The sequence below is a fragment of the Mastigoproctus giganteus genome, chromosome 6, assembly GCF_048544385.1.
Source record: "Mastigoproctus giganteus isolate SK-2022 chromosome 6, ASM4854438v1, whole genome shotgun sequence".
NCBI classification, from domain to species: domain Eukaryota; kingdom Metazoa; phylum Arthropoda; class Arachnida; order Uropygi; family Thelyphonidae; genus Mastigoproctus; species Mastigoproctus giganteus.
In genome coordinates, this window is record NC_143580.1 from 210,519,630 (window position 1) to 210,541,127 (window position 21,498).

The window sequence follows — 21,498 nt, forward strand, 5'->3', positions numbered from 1 at the left end:
AATACATTTATAACTTTACATTTTGCCATATTTATGAGTTTTTCTTTCATTTTACAGATTATTATATAAGCAAATTTTAATTTGTCAATCCAAAATCAGAATTGAACTAATTTTAGATTGTCAAATTAACATGAAAATATTAAATATAACGTTAAAAAAAAAAACTTGCAAAGAATTGTTAAAATCAACGTAATAAAAAAATAATTAAAAAAAAAAACAAAACAAAAACAGTATTTCAATGTCATTCAATACTAGATCACATAAGCCATCAAAAAATTTATTTATATTCTGGAATATGAGTCAGCAGAAGTGTTAAGTCAGAGACATATTTGGTAACTAATGCAAATACTGTTAAATTACCATTTAAGAAACTATAAAAGTCAATTCAAATTTAGGTGCAAAAAAAAAAAAAAAAAAAAATGCTAAAAATAAAATTTAATTAAGGACCAAAACAAAAGCAATTTAGTGCTGTTATTTTAAGTTTTCAAAAGAGCCTCTATACTTCTCTCTTGAAGGTGTTTTCTTTTTATTTATTTATTATTATTTTATTTATTTATTTTTATTTATTTATTATTATTTATTTATTTATTTTTATTTATTTATTATTATTATATTTATTTATTTATTTATATATTTTTTTTAGTCCAAAAACAAAATAATCACTTATGTGAAATAATGATGATTCTAGTAGGATTTACATGGCCTAGGATTTACAATTTAAGTATTGTATAGCTTAATCCTAATGGGTTAGGTAGAAAAATCTGAACTGTACATAGGACTGCCACCATCAACAAGTTGCAATAACATTACTAAAGAGCAGCTGATTTCTGACAGGAAATGAAAATGACCTTAAAAATATAATAACATTTAAGCCATAAAACAATCAAAAAACATGGCCATTTTTCAAAAATCTTATGTGAATGAAAACATGGGTAATGACACTTAAAGCACTTTTTCCATTTGTTATCCAATAGTCTTTTCTTAAGAATATTTTCATTATCCAATGAATCCTCAGATTGGCTGACAAGTATTGAAAGTATAAGTATCAGATTTCTGCTTTTACATTAAAAAGGATTTTCTAGCAGTCCTTTTTATGTTGGTTAATTACTACAAGCTTAAAACCTTTCAAGAAGTTTGGATATTTATGTGATTAATACATATTTCTAGTAATAGCATCCTAAACAATAAAAACAAACATATAATAATGATATATTTTTAAACAACAATAAAGCAAATATTGTTTAAAATTAATTTTTTTAAAATACTATTTAAATTTTTTTCGCATACAATTTTATCTTCTTGAAGTAAATCCCATAATAAAGTTTGGCCAGGTTTACACACAGACTCTAGATCAAAGTGGTTCATGATGCTCAATTCTCGAACTGGTCCTCTGTGATGATGATGATGAGTTTTAGTTCCATGAAGTTGAGGAGTATACATGCAAGCCATATTAGCTAGTCTTTGAGTCATTGGATGAGATCCCAGCTGTGCTTGAGCATGGGCTGCTAATTGTGCTAATTCCTCTTCACAACCTGATTCTTCACCTTCAAAATCTGCCATATTTTTTTCAGATTTGTTGCTTACTCTTGAGCTGTTGCAGCTACCTTCATCTGGACTTAAAATGTCCTCTACCAAGTCTCTGTAATAAGAGAATGATAATAATAATAAATCCAAAGAATTAAATACATAAATAATAAAAATACACCTTTTAGGAATAATATTTATAACAAATGAATCACTATTATTATATTAAAAATTATTCAAATGGTCACTAATAATTTGCAAACATAGTAAAGAAAGTGAGACAGAAACATTTTCAGAAAGAAAATAATTATTTTATGATAAATAGGAGTGAACCAATATTCAAAAATCCAAATCTCTCAAAAAAAAAAAAAAAAAAAAAAAAGCAATACGTTTCAAAGGCTTGGAAAAATACCAATCTTAAGGAAATATAAAATTTATGTATCATATATACAACATATAAGTCACTAAAAACTCATCTAAAATTATACGGTTGACTTACACAGAGAGTATAAAATCCTAAGCTTGAATTAAATGCATGTGCAATGGTTTGAAAGACAATAATCAATAGCAATATTACAATTAATTACATAACAATTATTTATTTATTTATTTATTTTTATATATATATATATATATTTACTTAAATACATATAGTTTCAAAGAAATAATTTGTTTCTTTGAAACACTGAATGAAATATTTAGTTTCTTTGAAAGATATTGTTTCAAAGAAACAATAAATATTTCATAGTTTTAAAACTTAAGAATCAACTTATTTTCTTCATCAGCTGAAAACATTCACAGAATTCATCGAGAGTTATGATTTCGGTTTACTTTTTGAATTCTTGAAAAAAACTTAAAATATATAATTTCTTATAGCAAACAACACACTTCCATATTGAGGCACTGTTTACAGAGAAACAAAATTACATTTCAGTATTAAACAAGCAATGGCTCAGTTACATAATAAAAGCTTCCCACATACATATATAGCATTAATAATGGCAACGATATGCCATTACCTATATGTGTAGGTTTTGGTGTTGTGAACTTTCATATAAAAGTATCATATACACTAACTGCTTTCTTTCTACACAGTTTACTGTGCTGTGTTGTTTAATAAAATGTCACAATATAAACTTGTAAAAGAGTAGAAATAACAGACTTAAAATGCAGGCAGTAGTTCTTAAGACAGATTTTACGTTAATATACCACTAAGAAATGCAAGAGATAACTGTAAATAAAAAAAAGGAATGATGTTATCATTTAAAGACAGAAATATTTGCAGGCTACTAAACAATATTGAGTAGAATGGAAAACAAATTTATTACCTCGAAGAAACCTGGGATAATGCTAGTCATACAAAATACAAAGCAAGGGACACCCAACAATCATGGAGAGTGGAAATGTATTTTTACAATGATTATTCACTGGCTGTTTGAAGGAATTTAAAGACTCTTTTGGGTATACCCTTAAAAACTAGAAGTGAATCAGGCTTTGTTCCCAATGTAGAAATACATTTTCAGACCAGAAATGGCCCTGGTGATTACCACGGAAAAAAAAAAAAAAAAAAGTTCATGTTTTGTGAAATGTTCCAAGTAAATTTATCAATAAACATTCAGCCAATCGGTGATTGTATTAGACAATACATTTTATCATTTTGTTTGTGTTGACTAAAAGGCTTCTAAGCCTGCCAGCACAGAAACTGTGTAGTGTAAGTTAGTTGGAAGCAAAGGTTTTTTTTTTTTATGTGAACCCCAAACACGAGAGGTATTAGAACCTATAGCACTTAGTACCGTGCTTGGGTTGGAGGTTGAGAAGACAAAAGAAGATATTTGTTGACATTGGACTTGAACTTCTGTAGATTGTAATTTTCCGGAAATACGTATGAAGGAAGGAAGGTTGTTCCAGAAAACGGCAGTTGAATGAATAAATGAGGAAGATGAAAAGTTGGTTCTGTGAGTTTGAAGTTGGACAGTACACAGATGTTGGCTGGTGGTGGCACATGTTCGGACTGTTTTGAAAGAGAGAGAGCGGAAATTATAGAAGCCAATTCAGAAGAACAGTGCCCATGGAAGTATCTGTAGAAGAGGCATGCAGCAGAAACAGTACATCTATGAGAAAGCGAGTGGAGAGACTCTGTTAGAGATGAATCATTAATTAACCTAACTGCCCTCTTCTGAATGGAATCAAGAAGCCTGAGAGAGGTTTTGGGGGCACCACCCCAGCTGTCGGAACAATATTCCATGGCAGGGCGGATTTGCGATTTATATAGAGTGAGCAGCTGTTTGGAAGAAAAGTAACACCGAGAGCGAAAGAGAAAACCAAGTTTTTTAGATGCAGAGGAAGCAATATTTGTAATGTGCTTGTGCAGAGAGAGAGAGAGAGAGAGAGAGAGAGAGAGAGAGATATTAGAAGTCAGGGTAATCCCCAAAAGAGATATATAATTTTGCCTAGAAATCGAAGTGTCACTAAAGATAAGCATAGGAGCAGAAGAATCCTTTTTGCGAGATATAAGACAAGACTTATAGAAGGGTTGAAATCAACTAAGTTAGTCTTTGCCCCACTGGAGAATTACCTGAAGATCGGCATTTAAGGAATTGGTAGCAGATTTTCAAGAAGTTGAAGCTGATTGAGCAGGACAAGGTTTCTCAAAATGGAAAGTGGAATGCAATGTGCTATCATCGGCAAAACTATGGATAGCATTTCCAGTCAATGGAAGAAGGTCACAAGAGGAAAAGAGTGGGGGAAAGAACTGAACCTTGGGGGACACCGCCATTAGTGGAGAAGTTAGAAGACAGAGAGCCATCTACCATCACCCTCAGTGAGTGATCAGAGAGAAAACTGGATAACCAATTACTAAAAACAGTTGGCAAACCAAAAGATGGAAGCTTGTTTAGAAGACCTTTATGCCAAACACGATCGAAAGCCTTTAAGATGTCAAGAGCACTACTTGTGTTTCAACGAACCTTTCCATTGAATTAGTCCATAAATGGGTAACATAAGCCAGAATATCACCAGCGGATCGACACTGATGGAATCCATACTGGCGATCCTTGATCAGACGGAAGGTTTCTAGGTAGTTTAAGAGTTGGCGGTTAATTGATTTCTCCATTACTTTAGAAACAGTAGAAGTAATTGCAATGGGATGATAATTGGATGGGAGGGATTTGTCACCCTTTTTAGGAACTGGCTGGATATGAGCAAATTTCCAAGCAGAAGGAAAAACACGTTTGGAATAAGAAAGTGAAAAAAGGCGGCAAAGAACAGGAGTAAGTTCAGGAGCACAGGTTTTGAGAACAAGTGGAGAAATACCATTGGGACCTGGAGCTTTCTTAATATCAAGATTCATCAAAATCCTTCTGATATCCTTTTGACGGAAGGCCACAGGAGGCATTGAATGGAGCGTGTTGAGAATGGTTAGAGGTGTTTTACGAAGATCATTAATACATGAGCTAGAAGAAAAATGGGATGCTAGCAGGTCAGCTTTATCCTTGGCTGAAGCGACAACAGAACCATCTGGTTTGGACAGAGGTGGGAGATGGGCAAAAGTTGCGGCCAACAGTTTTGGCAAGAGACCAGAATGCTCGGCTACCATTAGGGCAAGAAGCAAGTTTTCTACTCTTAGCCTGTTCAAACTCTAGTTTGGACTGATTAATAACTACTTTACAAATGTTGCAAGCTTTGGTGCAGAAAGAAAATGAAACTGAAGAATTAGAAACAAGCCAATTACGATATGCAGCATTCTTCTCTTGTGAACAGCCTTAGCACATTTATTGGAAAACCAAGGTTTAGATAAAGGACGAGATTTTAAAGTGGAATGTGGGATAAAGGATTTCAAGAATAATTTCACTGACACGATCTGAGCAAACGTTGACATCAGAAGTTTTTAAACAGTAATCCGACCAAAAAATAGAAGAAAAGAAGTCTTGCAGGTCATCCCATTTTGCATTCTTGTAATGGGAAACAACACGAGGTTGGGAATAGCCATGAGATAAAGGTTCCATTGGAGAAGAGACAATCACCAAGTTGTGATCTGAAGTGCCTAAAGGACCTCTCACTTCGACCGTGTACTTAGAAGGGTTGTTTGTGAGAAAAATATCAAGTGTATTGGCTGTAGTAGTAGTAGTAGTGGCATGTGATGCAAGAAAGCAAGTGTATGAGCTTATGCAGCATCAGCCAAAAAAAAATTTATTGGAAAAACAAGGTTTAGATAAAGGACAAGATTTTAAAGTGGAGTGTGGGATAAAGGATTCCATTCCTGCAAGAATAATTTCACTGACACGATCTGAGCAAACGTTGACATCAGAAGTTTTGAAACAGTAATCCGACCAAGGAAAAGAAGAAAAGAAGTCTCACAGGTCATCCCATTTTGCATTCTTGTAATGCCAAACAACACGAGGTTGGGAATAGCCATGAGATAAAGGTTCCATTGGAGAAGAGACAATCACCAAGTTGTGATCTGAAGTGCCTAAAGGACCTCTCACTTCGACCGTGTACTTAGAAGGGTTGTTTGTGAGAAAAAGATCAAGCATACTGGCTGTATGATTAGGATTGTCCGGTATTCTTGTAAGTAAATGAGCAATCTGTGCTAGGTCATTAGTAACTGCAAAAGCCTCAGCATCTCGACCTGCTTGGTCGGTGTGACTAGAAAACGGAAGCCAGCTGAAGTTGTGAACATTAAAATCGCCAAGGAAAATTACCTCACTGTTAGGAAAGTTGGACTAATGAGAGTGGGAGTAATCCACATTAGAGGGTTGTGAATGTGTTATTATGGTTGACTTCAATCTTCCCCTAATTGACTGGAAGAAGTGGAAAAGAAACTAGCCATTAGGAACAAAAATTTTTAATTAAACTAGATGATTATTATTTGTACCAGCATATTAGAGAAAATACTAGGGGGTAAGAATTCTCTACACCTCATATTTACTCACAAATCAGATGATATCGCAGGGCTTACAGTACAGGAACAGTCAGCAGGTAATCTTATTTGGTTTTTTTTAGGAGCATTAGCAACTAAGGCCATATTGCTCCAGGAATATGCGGTGGTCATTCCCTTGACCTTTCCGCATCCTCCGTATTTGGTGGTGACGGGCTCGAACCCCGGTCTAATCAAGAAGCGTGTACTACGCACTGCTGCTCCTTCCCACCTGGCTACGGAGGCGCCCTCAGCAGGTAATGATCACACAGCTGAAGAGGAAGAAAGATGTTGCAATAGTTAAAGGTAAAGGTATGAGTTTTAATTTCAGAACAGAGGACAATGATAGTTTAAGATACTACACAGCATCTATTAATTGGATGGATTGCAGAGGATGTCAAATACATTAGAATTACGGAATACTTTTAAAGCAATAATCACAGAAGCCATGATTGCAAACATACCATAAATAAATTAGCCTGACGTAGCCAGGTGGTCAAGGGCGCGAGTGCAGTAGCACACACTCTTTGAGTGGACCGGGGGTTCAAGCTTGTGACTACTAAATATGATTAACATTTGTATTGATTGACTGATTTATTGTAAACTCCACTGACCTGGTGGTCGTGCTGGAGTATAAACAAAAACTTTTTTTTTTTTTTTTTTTTAATATGGCACAAGAGAATGCTGAGAGGGATGAATACAGAGCTGGCCAGTCTAATAGAGTAGAAAAAGACAGCATGTGAAAGTTACAAAGCAAAGGAAAGTACTGATGCCTAGAAGAGCTACAAGTTGATATGTAATAGTATCACAGATAAGGACTGGAAGGCCAAGCCTGAGTATGAGAAAGCACTGGCTAAGAGAGCTAAGAATGGGGACATGGAGTTTTTCATGTATGTGAATACAAAGAATAAGAAAATGAATCAGATCTGACCCTTGTGAACTGGGTGTAAGAAAGTCTTAGATAGCCCAGCTGATGTTGCTGATGAATACTTCACATCGGTCTTTATCAACAAAAGTCACTTCGTGACATGAAATTAGTGATTTCAAAATTACAGATGACTGTTTATTAGAAAAACTTTCAAGCCTAAAAGTAAGGCAAGTAAGGTTCCTGGAGATAATGGCATACACCCAGTAATTTTTAGGAATAATAACAGGCCCATTTACCTACAATTTTTAGGAAGCAAGCAAGAGAGTATATTGAACCACTGAGGTTAATTATGAGGGCACTGTTGGACTCAGAAGAGATTCCTTTGGATTGAAGAATTTCCAGTGCATCACCAATACATAAGGTGATTTTCTAAGAGTGAAGTCAGTAGCTACCGACCAATTAGTATGACTTCAGTGGTAGGGAAAATCTTGGAGGCAATAATTAAGAGCACAATCCAGGGACATTTAGATAGAAATAGCATTCAGAAGGACACACACAACATGGTTTTCAGAAGGATACAACATATGGGAAAATCATGTTTAACCTGGTAAGATATTTTGATACAGTTACTTATGAGCTGGATGTAAGGAACAAGTTCAATATAGTTTATCTGGATTTTAGCTAGGCAACTGGAATGTATTGGGATTACTAGAACGATAGCAGAGTGGCTGCAGGGCAGATAGGTTGTGATTAATGGATATTCTTCAGATTCGTGTACCATCAGAAGTGGGGTCCCTCAAGGTTCAATTCTTGGACAACTGTTTTTGATGACATTAAAGAAGGGATAGAGTACATGATATCAAATTTGGCAGACAAAGTAAAGACTAGGAGGAGAGTCATTAATGATCAGTGCCAAGCAGCACTCCTTCAAGATAACTTTAACAGGCTTCAAGAATGGTCAGAAAAGTGGCAGTTTTGTTTTAATGGTGCAAAATACAGGTTCTTACACTTGGAGACTAGCAACCCCAAAATAACTTATACACTTGGGGGTGGTTGAATTAAAAAACAGCAGAGGAAGAAGGGGGGGTCTGGGAATTATGATAGTGGTAGATATGAAGTTCTCTAAGCAGTGTAATCAGGCAGCCAGTTAAGCCCATGGTGCCCATGTGATCTGCTGAACAATATCCTGTAGAGATAGAGAGGCCCATTATATAATGCAATTATAAGACTGCATTTGGAATAGTGTCCAAGTATGAAGACCTCATTTGAAAAAAGACATTGAGCTTATTGAAAGAATCCCATATGGGCAACTCCCATGGTGAGGTAGGCAAAAGGGTAACCAAAGAGAATTGAATTATGTGTGTTACATCTTGGTAAATAGGCACCTTAGAGGGGAACCTGATTGAGGTTTATACGATTCTGAGAGGGGTTAATAAAATGAATAATGGCAGATTTTTCACCCTATAAGAATTTCACAACTAGGGGACACAAACTGAAATTACGGGAGAGAGAGAGAGATTGAACTCAACTGGAGAAAGTTTTCTTTTAGCCAGCAAGCTGTTAATTACTGAAAAAAAGTTATCTCTATATCAGCGGTTGAGGCTGACAGCCTGGGCAAGTTCAAAGGTAAGCTGGATAGTTACCTAAGTGAGGAAAAAAATACATACCTACATAGATTTTCTATTTTTTTTTCTTTAGATATTTATAAATATTTTTTTTATGTTTTATTTCTGAGTGGCATCTTCCTTGCCCTTTGCTGGACAAAAAACACTTGCTACCCTTAGCTAAGACCAACTAACTCAGCCATGGAGTGAAAAAGCCTATAAAAGTTCTAAGTGTCATTGAGGGGATTCAAACTTTTCCACCCGATTTGGAGAGGATAGTGATTATAACACTAGAGATCATTAACTGGTTACAGTAAATTCAAATTACTGGGAAGAGGAAATTGCAGGAAATTTTCTTTTAGTCAGTGAGTTGTTCATTACTCGAACAAGGTTGCTTCTGCAGGTTAAGGCTGACAGTTTGAAAAAATTTGGAGGTCAACTGGACAGTTACTTACATGAGGAGGGAAGCACATAATTTGTATTTTCTTATCGATTTTTTTTTTTTTTTTTTTTGCTCAGTGGTTCAGTTCTCTGCTTGTAGTATAGATACAATTGATGCTTTAGCTGGCAATAAGGGCCTTCATTTACAGATATAATAAAATTACCGCAACATAATTGTGAATTCAAGCCAAATGGATACATCTGAAGTCAATTGTAAAGCTATATTGTTTCTGAGAACACACTGTTTACAGCAAAAAACATAGAGAAACAACTTGCTGATGCATTAAGAACCGTTATACTGTAACAATATATTACCGAAAACTCTGCTATAAGAATTTCAGATAGGGAACAAGGAAATAGGGAAGTTCATTAAATGTTTTAACTTCTCCTGAAGCCAGAATAAAAGTTTTACTATTTACACCCTTACTGATTTTTCTACTGACACCTACAATTTATAATAATTAGCTACCTGCAATAATTATGTTCACAAAAAGAAAAAAATGACTAATGATAAAATATTATTAACAATAAAACACATTAAACAAAATCCACCATAATTTTCTATAATTCACATTTAATCAAGCAGGCAATTATTCTAGTTGCTGTCACAAAGTACAGTTTATAGAAATTCTGGGAATCACACAAGCATTATATGTCCACTACAAGCCTATTCCACTGAAAGAACTTTTTAATATATATATATATATATATATATATACACTCAATGGTTGTTGTTATTTGGTTTTTAGGAGCATTAGCAACTAAGGCCATATTGCTCCGGGGATGTGCGGTGGTCATTCCCTGACCTTTCCGCATCCTCCGTATTTGGTGGTGACGGGCTCGAACCCCGGTCTAATCAAGAAGCGTGTGCTACACGCTGGTGCTCCTTCCCACCTGGCTACGGAGGCGCCTACACTCAATGGTCAGTGACTTGGTGTTAGATATATAACACCAAGAGCTGTGTAGGCCCTTTATATACCACCATGATAGCAATGAACACTGCCGTATTAAGGTACAGCTTAGCAAGGGACACCAAAAACAGAACAATGAGGCTATTAATATTTGTAAGAACAGTTTTTAAATTTAGTAGAATGGTAAAAATTATTTAAATATAATATAAAAATTTTCTTTAATAATAAAAAACTTACTGATATTCATACCGGTTTCAGTAGCTTGACTGCCAAACATTTTAACATTGGTTATGTTCCAAAGAGGGATGCATAAACCGAAAGTCGTGTAAAGTCAGAATTACTCCTAAAATTCCCTTAAATCAAACAATAAGATGTAGTACTGTACTGTAAAGTGATCGAACATTTTTTACTAGTCAAATAGTAATGCATATTTGCCGTAAGATAGTCTAAAGGTATTCTGGTGACAGCCTAGTCATGTCCAAATGCCATGCCATGTCATGTCATGTCATGTCATGTCATAGTCATGCTGTAGTCTTGTCATTCTGGTTCTGTTGTAAGGATTTTAAATAGCCATAGCCATTTTGAACATTTTTCATTGTTGAAGTAACAGATTTTGGTGAAGGGAGATACATAGTTATTGCATTTGCTTGTAATAGTGTGCTTGTTTAATACTTAGTTTTTGTTTTCACCCAGATCACCAGTTGCAGTTCTTTTTTTGTTTTTGTTTTTTATAGGGTTAGAAATTAAAAATTATTATTAATATTTCAAAATACCTCCTAAAAAGGTTTGCAGGATTTTCAAATCGAAAAAGAAAACTAGAAAGAGAAAAAGAACTTCTCAAAAGTGCAAAATATTTTTCTGGCTTTTTTCAATCAGAAAATACATCTAATTTTGCTTGTGAGCCCATAACTGAACAAGAATCTCCCAGTGATAAATCTGATTCAAGTGATGATTCTGAAACAGAAAATCTGCACGAATAATGTTCTACTCCACTTGTCACAACAATGGTATCAAATATTGTACAAAATGAAGATTCTGAAACTGATAGTCTAGAAAACTATCCAGTTTCAGTTAGTATTTGTCAACAATAAACAACAGGATATGTTGATGACATTAGAAACATTATCTTTAACTATGATGATTCCATAATATGGCCTTTTGCACTAAATACCATATCTCATGGTCATATCATACCATGAAATTTATCTCAAGCTACCAGAACTGACAGATATAATTTCATTTACCCCAGAGATTCTGAGAACTGATGTTTTTCCAATACAATTTATTATTGGAAAACTACCAATGGTGAAACATTTTTAAATCTGGCTTATATATTCAGAAAGTGCTAATAAAGCATTCTGTATTTACTGTAAACTGTTTTATTCTATTTTATTATGGCTGGGAATGAGACTATAGGTGTGAAGACATCAACTTCTGGACCTGCTGCAAACGGAAAAGTTTTCTTTCAAATTTTATCATATTTTTGATTAGTAAACATATTAATTGGTGTATCACAAATAGATTAAATAGGCTTAATAGCATTCGTTAGAGTATTTTTTAAATTTAGCTAGTGATTTCATAAGTTACAATTCCCTACTCGTAACGCATATCAGTGTTTTGGCAGAAATACTGAAGCGCAACCAGTAGCGTAGAAGAATATCAGGATTTTAATTGTAATAATTAAGTATTTTCAAGGTTTTAATCACTCATTGGGCATATATCTTTTGTATTTAGCCAAGGATATAACTAAATTAACATTGAGATCATGTACATCTCGAACTTGATAGTTAAGGTATAACGTAAAACTATATAGCGGAATACGTATTACTGTATTAGCTTAGTATGGTATTTTATAAAGTATAGTATAATTTAGTATAGTAAATTAATCAATTATATTTATTAACCTTATTAATTTTTATTGTTAATTATTTACATTGATTTAAATAGAAATCATGCCCCAGACTAGAGCAGCAAAGCAATGTGCACAAAGTAGCAGGAGTGCTGTGGCTCGGAGGAGAATCAAAGGGGTGATTCTCCAATGAATCACAGCCTAAAAAAATATGCAACTTGTAAAATGTTTCCGGACCTTCCTGGAACAGGACATTATCTAGCCAAGGAGGATGCATTTGTGTATGCTAGGTGCACAGTGTCAAGAAATTAGGTGCCAACTCAGCGTTCTGATGGGCATCTACGAGAGTAAAGAAATTGGGGCCCATCAAACTCTCAGCTGCCCAACTCAATACCAGAAATCACTCTTGTGCATCAGACAATATAGCAGCAACCTTCAGGGCAGAATGTGCTGGTTCCACAGGAGCTAGTTATTGTCGGTGACTCTATTGTCAGGGAGACAGGAAATATATTGTGCAAAAAGGAAAGGTGGAATACAACCAGGGTATGTCAGCCAGGAGGAAAAACTTTGTAGAGCAGATATAATCTTTTAAGGGCACAAAGGGTAATATTGTTGCACACATTAGCACTAATGACATTAAGAGTAGGAGATATGCAAACTTAGTTAACAAATACAGGTCAATGTTGAAAAAAAGTTGAGAGGTAGGATTAATTCGGCCCTGGAGACAATGTGCAAGGTTCATGGGAGGGTAGAATTTTTCTCAGCGTGGTCTGTGCTTGCTAACAGGAGAGACTGTTTCTACAGGAAAGGGATAAACTTAAAGAGAAAGGATGCCAGATTATTTGCTGATGCTATTCAGGCAATGTTAGGTGGGTCAGAAAACTGCTAGCTTGGGGGGGCTGAGAGTCATCATGGAACAAGCAAATACATGGGTTGTGTTAAGGTAACTAAGAGTAAGAAGACGTGCATGTATATTTGCACTTACATCAATGCTAGGAGGACTAATAAATTTGATGAATTTAAGGTGCTGGTGAAGACATCAAAGGCTGATGTTGTTGGGATATCAGAGACGTGTCACACAGAGATCAGGAATGCACAATTGGAATTTGGGAAGTACAATGTATACAGAAAGGATAGACAAAATAGAAGGGAAGAAGGGGTGGTACTGTTAGTTAATAAACACAAAATCTAAGGAAGTGCATCCAGTTGACATGGGTGGACAATGCGGTGTTGAGTCAGTTTGGTGTGATATAAGCACTGGGAAAACCAAGTTAAGAGTAGGCGTATATTATAGGCCTAATGACTCTGATGAGTACAACAAACACAAATACAGAGAAATAGAGTGTATTGGTAAACCAGACTGTCTTATAATGGAGGATTTTAACTTCCCAGATACTGATTGGAACTGGTGGTTTGGTCACTCACACACTAGACTTTTGTGGATTTATTGGATGATTGATTTCTCCAGCAGCATATTTGAGAGGCATATTTGAGGAGTAATACACTTGTCTGATTATCAGCAGTGATTCCTCATTTATTACTTACATTTAAAGATGTAAGTAATAAAGGAACCACTAGGTGGTTCCTTTATCTTTAAATGAATCCTACATCAGTACAACCACTAGTGTACTGATGTAGGATTCATTTAAAGATGTAAGTACCATTAGGGGTAAAAGGGAAGGGTTTTTGCTTTTGTAAAGGTGACTACAGTGGTCTCAGACAGTTTTTAAATTCCATACAGTGGGACCAACTGATGAAGTTACCAGCAGCAAATTCTAAATGGAAAGCATTCAAGGAATTGATCTTTGAAGCTACTAGACTTTTCATGCCAACTAAGAAATACTGTTCAAGGTTTAGGCCTAAATGGATGTCAGATGATGTTGTTATTGTTATTTGGTTTTTTAGGAGCATTAGCAACTAAGGCCATATTGCTCTGGGGATATGTGGTGGTCATTCCCTGACCTTTCCACATCCTATGTATTTGGTGGATCACGGGCTCGAACACCGGTCTAATCAAGAAGCGTGTGCTATGCACTGCTGCTCCTGCCCACCTGGCTACAGAGGCGCCAATATCAGATGAACCAATGAGACCCTTAGCAGAGAATAAAAATGCATGGGATGCATATAAATTATCAGGAGACACAGAGGACTATTCTAGAAATAAGATAGTCTGTAATCAAGTCACAAAGGCTGTTAGGCAAGAAAAAAGGCAGATCACAAGAAATCTCTGGAAAAGGCTGCAAAGAAAAACAGTAAAGGCTTCTTTACTTATGTAAAGTCTAGAAGGAAGTGGATGTATCAGATTGGTCCACTTAACATCGATAGTTCGATTGTTGATGAACCTGCCAACATAGCTGACAAACTGAATGAATATTTTGCATCTATATTCACACATAAGGAATTATGTAGGGAAGTGAACAGAAGCTTATCAAACTCTATCAGAAAGTTAAATGATTTTGCAATAATTGGGAGCAAAGTGGAGGAGAAATTGTTGATATTGAACATAAGAAAGGCATCTGGGGTGGATAGGATCTATCCAGTTATATTAAAGTAAGCAGCAAATGAAGTAAGCAAATCCTTAGCCATAATTATGAAAGCTTCCTTGGACTTGGGGAAGGTCCCCATAGACTAGAGATATGCAAATGTGTCCCTATTTCACAAAGGGAGAACAAAGGGTGACACGAGTAATTACAGACCTGTTAGTTTAACTTCTGTTCCAGGGAAAATAATGGAGTCACTGGTTACAGAAGCAATGCAGGACCATCTTCTAGACAAGACTGCAATTATAGTTCAGACACAGCATGGGTTTGTTAAGTGGAAGTCTTGTCTGGCAAATCTGATTGGGTACTATGATGTGGTCACAAAGGAACTGGATGCAAAAAATAATTTTCATATCATATACTTGGATTTTAGGAAAACTTTTTATGCTGTCGCACATGGAAGACTACTGTACAAATTGGAGCAGTATAGCATTAAGGTCAAGTTGCCACAATGGATAAATGGACGGTCAAGTGTGAGATGACAGAGAGTGGTAATCGATGGACACTGCTCTTTGTGGACTAATGTTATGAGTGGAGCGCCCACGGTTTGGTGCTGGGCCCATTGTTGTTTTCTGTATTTATCAATGATATTGATGAAGGTATATCGGGGTTAATGTCTAAGTTTGCAGACGATACGAAGGTTGGCAGAGTTGTTAATGACAGTATGCTAATGCAATGGGATTTAGAAAAGATGGGCAGATGGGCTGAGAAATGGCAATTGAAGTTTAACCTTAATAAATGCAAAGTACTGCTTCGGGTAAGAGTAAACCTAGACTAATGTACCAACTGTGTAGTACTACTCAGGGTGGTGGAAAATAAGAAAGACCTGGATGTTTGTTGTTGTTGTTGTTGTTTGGTTTTTTTTAGGAGCATTAGCAACTAAGGCCATATTGCTCCGGGAATATGCGGTGGTCATTCCCTAACCTTTCCGCATCCTCCGTATTTGGTGGTGACGGGCTCGAACCCCGGTCTAATCAAGAAGCATGTGCTACACACTGTTGCTCCTTCCCACCTGGCTACGGAGGCGCCTGACCTGGAGGTAACCGTGCAGTCAGATATAAAGTTCTCTGAGCAATGTAGACAGACTGCAAGAGTAGCACATGGAGTCTTCTCCATGATATATAGGAATTTTGCTAGCAGCAATAAGGATGTCACTGTACCCTTGTATAAGGCAATGGTCGGGTCATATTTAGGAAGGATGTAAAGCTGCTGGGATAAGCACAGAAAAGGGCAAGGTTGGTGAGTGGAAGAAAGGATTGCTCTTACGAAGAAAGGCTAAAGTATTGCAAATTACAGTGTCTGGAGACTAGACTCCGGCTAGGTGATCTAAATGAGGTGTATAATGCCTTGAATGGTTGAGCAAGCTCAATGCTAATGGGATTCTTCCTCTAGTTCAGATTACTCACCTGAGCGGACATAAATTCAAAATGAGGAAAGACAATTATAGAATAGATGAAATCTGTGGAAATTTGCTTTTAGCCAGCAGGCAGTTCATAATTTGAACAAACTTCCATCTAGTGTAGTGGAGGTCAATGACTTAAATAAGTTCAACGCAGAACTAGACAAACATTTGGAGTAAATGAATTGGTGAAATGGGAAGCAGTTTTTTTTTTTTTTCCCCCTTTTTGGCTGATGACTTTAAGCTGACTTTCTTCGTCATATGCCACTACTAATGCTAATGCTATTACAATAAAATGACATCTATGTTCGGATCAGTTGGCAATTCTAATTGAAAACATATGAACAACTATTTAAAGAGCCGAAACATTTTACAAAAACATTTTATTTTAATAACAAGAAGTTGAAGAGCCAACAGGTTAATTGTAATTTGAAATGACAAAAATATTACTTTCTGACTTAAAATTAAATTTAAATTATTGCAGAGGTCAGGACTATGATAATGGCTCATATGATGGGAAAAATAAAGGCATGCAAGTACATATATGTCAAGAAAATCCACAAGAATTTTATATGCCTTGTAGTTGTCACTCATTAAACTTAGTTGTTACAGACTGCAATATCTTGCGACAATCAGTCACATTCTTTGGGGTTATATAACAATTTTTATTTTTAGCATCTGTGGATAGATGGAATACTTTAACTGATACTATACCTACCTTCACAGTTAACCACTTTGCGACACATGCAAGAGAATTGACTGTTTAAAGCTGTTATGGTATCAAATTTTGAAATTCATGATGCTCTTATAACCCTTAGTGAAAGTTAACCAGACATTGCTGTCAAGAATAAAGCTTAATAATACTTGCAAACACCAATGCTTTATTGGGTTCTCTCTCTATTTCCTTCGGGAGTCACAGAGAAGATAATGCCTAACTCTTAAATCGGCTCATTGGAACTGGATTCTGAAAGCAAAGTTAAGCAAGTGGAAACAGCCATCACTAGTGAGAGTCACAACATTAGCTTGCATTCTGCAGTTCTGCTTAAATATGTTCTACCATTCAGGCACTAGCCATCTATGGGTATCTCGGATGTGAACAACGTGGACAACAATCTCAGCCTGCAACATCTCTAGCAAAGAAGGGGGAGATCCACTATTTCATGTTATATCTACAACCTTGAGCTGCCATCTACACATTGTTTTGGTTTTTATGGTGCACAAGTATCTCAGAAAATGTTGCACTACTATATTATTCTTGTACAAGCATCACAAGCTATGAAAAATTTGACCAATATATATAAGTTAATGCATTAGCATCATCACACACACACACACACACACACACACACACACACACACACACACACACACACACACACACACACACACACACACACAACAGAAATGGGGTGTGTGTGTGTGTGTGTGTGTGTGTGTGTGTGTGTGTGTGTGTGTGTGTGTGTGTGTGTGTGTGTGTGTGTGTGTGTGTGTGTGTGTGTGTGTGTGTTTTAAAGGATGCAACAGTTTATGATATTATTAATAATAATAATGATGATGGTGGTGGTTTATGGAGCTGGGACACTGCTATATGCAGAAAGTACCCAATGACCATAATTGCTACATAAGTTAGTAGTCGGGAAAGACAATGTAAAGTTATCAGTATATCCTGCACTTTTTCTAACTAGTGTAGTTTTTGTTTGTGCATGTTATGGAGAACAAAGGGCGAATGGAACAGAAACTGTTATCACAGTGAACGAAGAAGGGAGCTACGATAAAGAAGTAATAAGAAATAATTTATAATATTATTTCTTATTACTTCTTTAAAGTAGCTCCCTTCTTCGTTCACTGTGATAACAATTTCTGTTCCGTTCGCCCTTTGTTCTCCATAATTATCGTTACAAGTACTGCAGCGTTAACACATTGCCTTTCACGACTACTAACTGCATATAGGCAAATTGTTTAAAACAAAAGGTTTGCATAAATGGTATCACGACACAACTGAATAGGGAAAGAAAATCAATTAAGGATGGATTTCTAATCCAGGTGAACTAAAGAAAAGGAAAACTGAGCAGCTGGTCTTGCACACATGCACAAACAAAAACTACACTAGTTAGAAAAAGCGCAGAATATACTGATTACAGTGTACTGATAACTTTGCATGAAATGGAATAATATGGAATATATATCATGGCACATATAAATGGAATAATATGAAATATATACCACGTGCTTAATCTTAGGAACAATCAAGTTTACACCTACTCAATGGTTTCCCATTCTAAGTCACATTCCTCCATCAAAACTTTGTAGATCCAATGCACTGGTTAGGGAATACCATAAGATATCTTTGCTCCAGACAATCCCCAGTGAGAATTGCCGAGAACCTAATAGCTAACAACTTTAATCTGACTGACCAATGGTAACATGAATGGAACTTTTCCTACCTTGCAGAGTATAGTAATATACTATGCATAATAGAAAATCCAGCTGGATTCGGCTTGCCTTGTAACACTTGAATAACACTAAACCAGATATGAACTAATCATGGAATTTGTGCAGATTTCCTTTACAAGTGGAATAAAATACCTTCTCCAGAGTGACTGCAGTGCTGAAAGACAAAATTATCAAAAATGTTACTCAAGAATGTGTCTCGAGGGCCTACAGAGGGAGAGCAAGAGATTTCTTTCTACTGACACCAGACCAGACTTAATTGAATATATTTAAAATTTAGACATACAGTTGTGATCCTTTTTTACTGACTGTGATGTATTATATTGTGCCATATACTAAATAATAAATACAAAGCTAGTTCTGAAAATGCTGGATTAACTTAAAATGCAAGCCACAACTGAAAATTCCCAAGACATCCTTTTGAAGAAAAGGTTTGAAGAAAAGGATGTAGAATGGGTTCACTACTACCAATGTGAAACTGCACACCAGAAATTTAGGAATAAATGTGAGGAATAACTCTTTCTCGGAAAACGTTAGGAATAACTTATTCTGAGAGGGGAGTGGGTCAACAATTCCATGCTTTTCACAACAACAAAGGAATTATCATATATTTATGCAAAGTCTCATAATAAGAATATTAAAACAATATGGAATTCTCATAAGTACAAATTTATTCCATAACAATCTCACAATCTAATAATTCACTTGTTCATGCTGATATGTTAAAATTCTGATTCAAGAAATTGCATCATTCACTTTCATTTATCTTAACGCTTGAAGTAATATCATTGTGATCACTATATGTCTATAACTAGAAGATCAAACGTTTAACTGATAACTATATGGCTGCCTTAAAATCAAAGAAACAAATTCATTGAATTAATGAATTTGGGGTAGGGTCATTACAAAAAAATTTACAAAAATTTAATTTCTATCTCATTCATAATAAGCCAAATAACTAGTATCTCTCACATATAGTTAATTACCCTGGTCCTGGAAGGTGGCGCTGAGGGTGAAGGTTAGCAAGATACTGCCGGCATTCATACATATCACCACTATCAAGTCTATCTCCAAATCTTGGTAAATTTCCTTCTCTTTCTAAAACAGCTTTCATTAATTCAGGCAACAACTGAGGCGCAGGAGGCCTTTGCAGTGATCCTCTATTATGAGCACTTGGATCTTCATCAGCAAGAGGTGGAATATTCCTTGATGGCTTTTGGGAATTATCCTCCTCTTCTTCATCATCTTCCTCTTCCTCCTCCTCATCCTCTTCTTCGATTTCCCTTTTCTTTTGCCCAATTACAATGGTTACATCATCTAAAAAACATCTTGGAGGTGCCGATTCCTGAGCAGCACTGTCAGCAGCATTTTTTTCAGCACTATCTTCAGAAAGCACTTCACCCTTCTCTACTGATTCTTGCACTTTGGTAGTATCCTGATTTCGAACATTATTGGCTGCCAACCTGGCTCTTTTCCTTCTCAAAATTTTGCGCCTCCACACATGGGATGGTTTCTCACCCTCTCTTCCAGAATCTTCAGATGGTTCGACTGGTTGAGACTTTAAAAGATGTTCTCCGTGGTTTGGGCCTTCAGAGCATTCAGCAGGATCAGTATCACTTTGTAGGCTATCCTCACTGACACTACTCAATTCACTCTCATCACCACTGGAACTTTCCCTATCTTTAGTCTTATCTACCCTTTGTTTACTCCTTCCTTCTACTCTATGTCGTCGCCACTTTCTGCCAGACTGCTGGCAGTGAGAAATGTCACGCTCTTGAACTGGGCATTTAGCAATTTGTTGTGGCTGTTGCTCAGTTTCGCAGGGACTACTAGGCTGACTTTCTCCTGTATGTTCGCTGCCTTCAGCACTGCTTCGTGGTCTGTCACTAACTTGAGAACTATCCAGCTAGAGATAAAAAAGATGAAACATTTAAATTTTATATTCATTACAAATACTCATAAAATTGTGTGTGTGTGTGTGTGTGTGTGTGTGTGTGTGTGTGTGTGTGTGTGTGTGTGTGTGTGTGTGTGTGTGTGTGTGTGTGTGTGTGTGTGTGTGTGTGTGACCAAGGTATGATCAAAAAGTTTTGGGATTGATTATGTATCTTGAAACTGCAGCATCATAGTGAATCTTGCAACTTGTCACAACACATAACATGAGAATCACCCACTTATCTGTATTCAGTCTGAATTAACATGCGTTGAACAGAAGGTGTTTTACACATTTCACATTTTAAAAGGAGTGATTTTACTGAATAGCAAATTTGCATCAATTTTGTTTAAAATTAGGGAAGGTGCAACAGCAACCCACAAAATATCAAAAACAGCTTTCAAAGAAGATGCTATGTGTCATTTGAAGGCTTTTTAAGTAGTTCTTAAAGTTTGAAGATAGTTCACTCTGTGGCCACCCTTCAACTTCAAGAACCATTGACTGAAATGCATCTTCAAGAAAGATGCATTTCAGTCAAGTTAGTACCTTGCATCATAACTGATTTCAAAGAAAGCAGCAGGTTCTTGCATGCCAGGATCTCTATCAAAGTGCTGCTGATTCACGTTGTGTTGTTTTTTTGTTTTTTTTTCGTCCATCACATGCACACATCACCATCATTACTGGTGGTGAATATGACCCAAAAACATAGGCCCAGTCCTCTCAATGTAAGGCTCAACCTTCTCTAAAACCCAAAAAAACAAGACAATCTCAATCGTGTTTATTGTATTTTTTTTTGACTCACAGGCTACTTACTGTTCATTATGAATTTATCCCATATGGTCAAACAGTGAACGAAGAACACCGCAAAACAGTTCTATGGCGATTTCAGAGAAAATAACTGAAAAAATTGCTTCAAGGAATTGGCGCTTGCATCATGACAACACCCACTGCACACTTGACACTTTCAATTCAAGCCTTTCTTGTGAAGCATGCCATCACTGTCATGCCATCCTGTCAGCCATACTTTCCAGATTTAGCTTGGTTATTTTTTTATTATTTTAGTTTC

General features: G+C 36.0%; 1 protein-coding gene across 1 annotated transcript in view; it reads right to left on the bottom strand.

Moving 5' to 3' along the window:
- The window catches only part of puf (ubiquitinyl hydrolase 1 puf), a 1,022,896-nt gene that overhangs the window by 814,686 nt on the left and 186,712 nt on the right, over window positions 1-21,498 (bottom strand). Inside the window, exons 11-12 of the mRNA XM_090376705.1 lie at window positions 19,489-20,408; window positions 1,288-1,639 (exon numbers count right to left, since the gene is read on the bottom strand). Coding sequence (XP_090232831.1) covers window positions 1,288-1,639; window positions 19,489-20,408 — 1,272 coding nt within the window. The remainder of the gene's footprint in view (window positions 1-1,287; window positions 1,640-19,488; window positions 20,409-21,498) is intronic.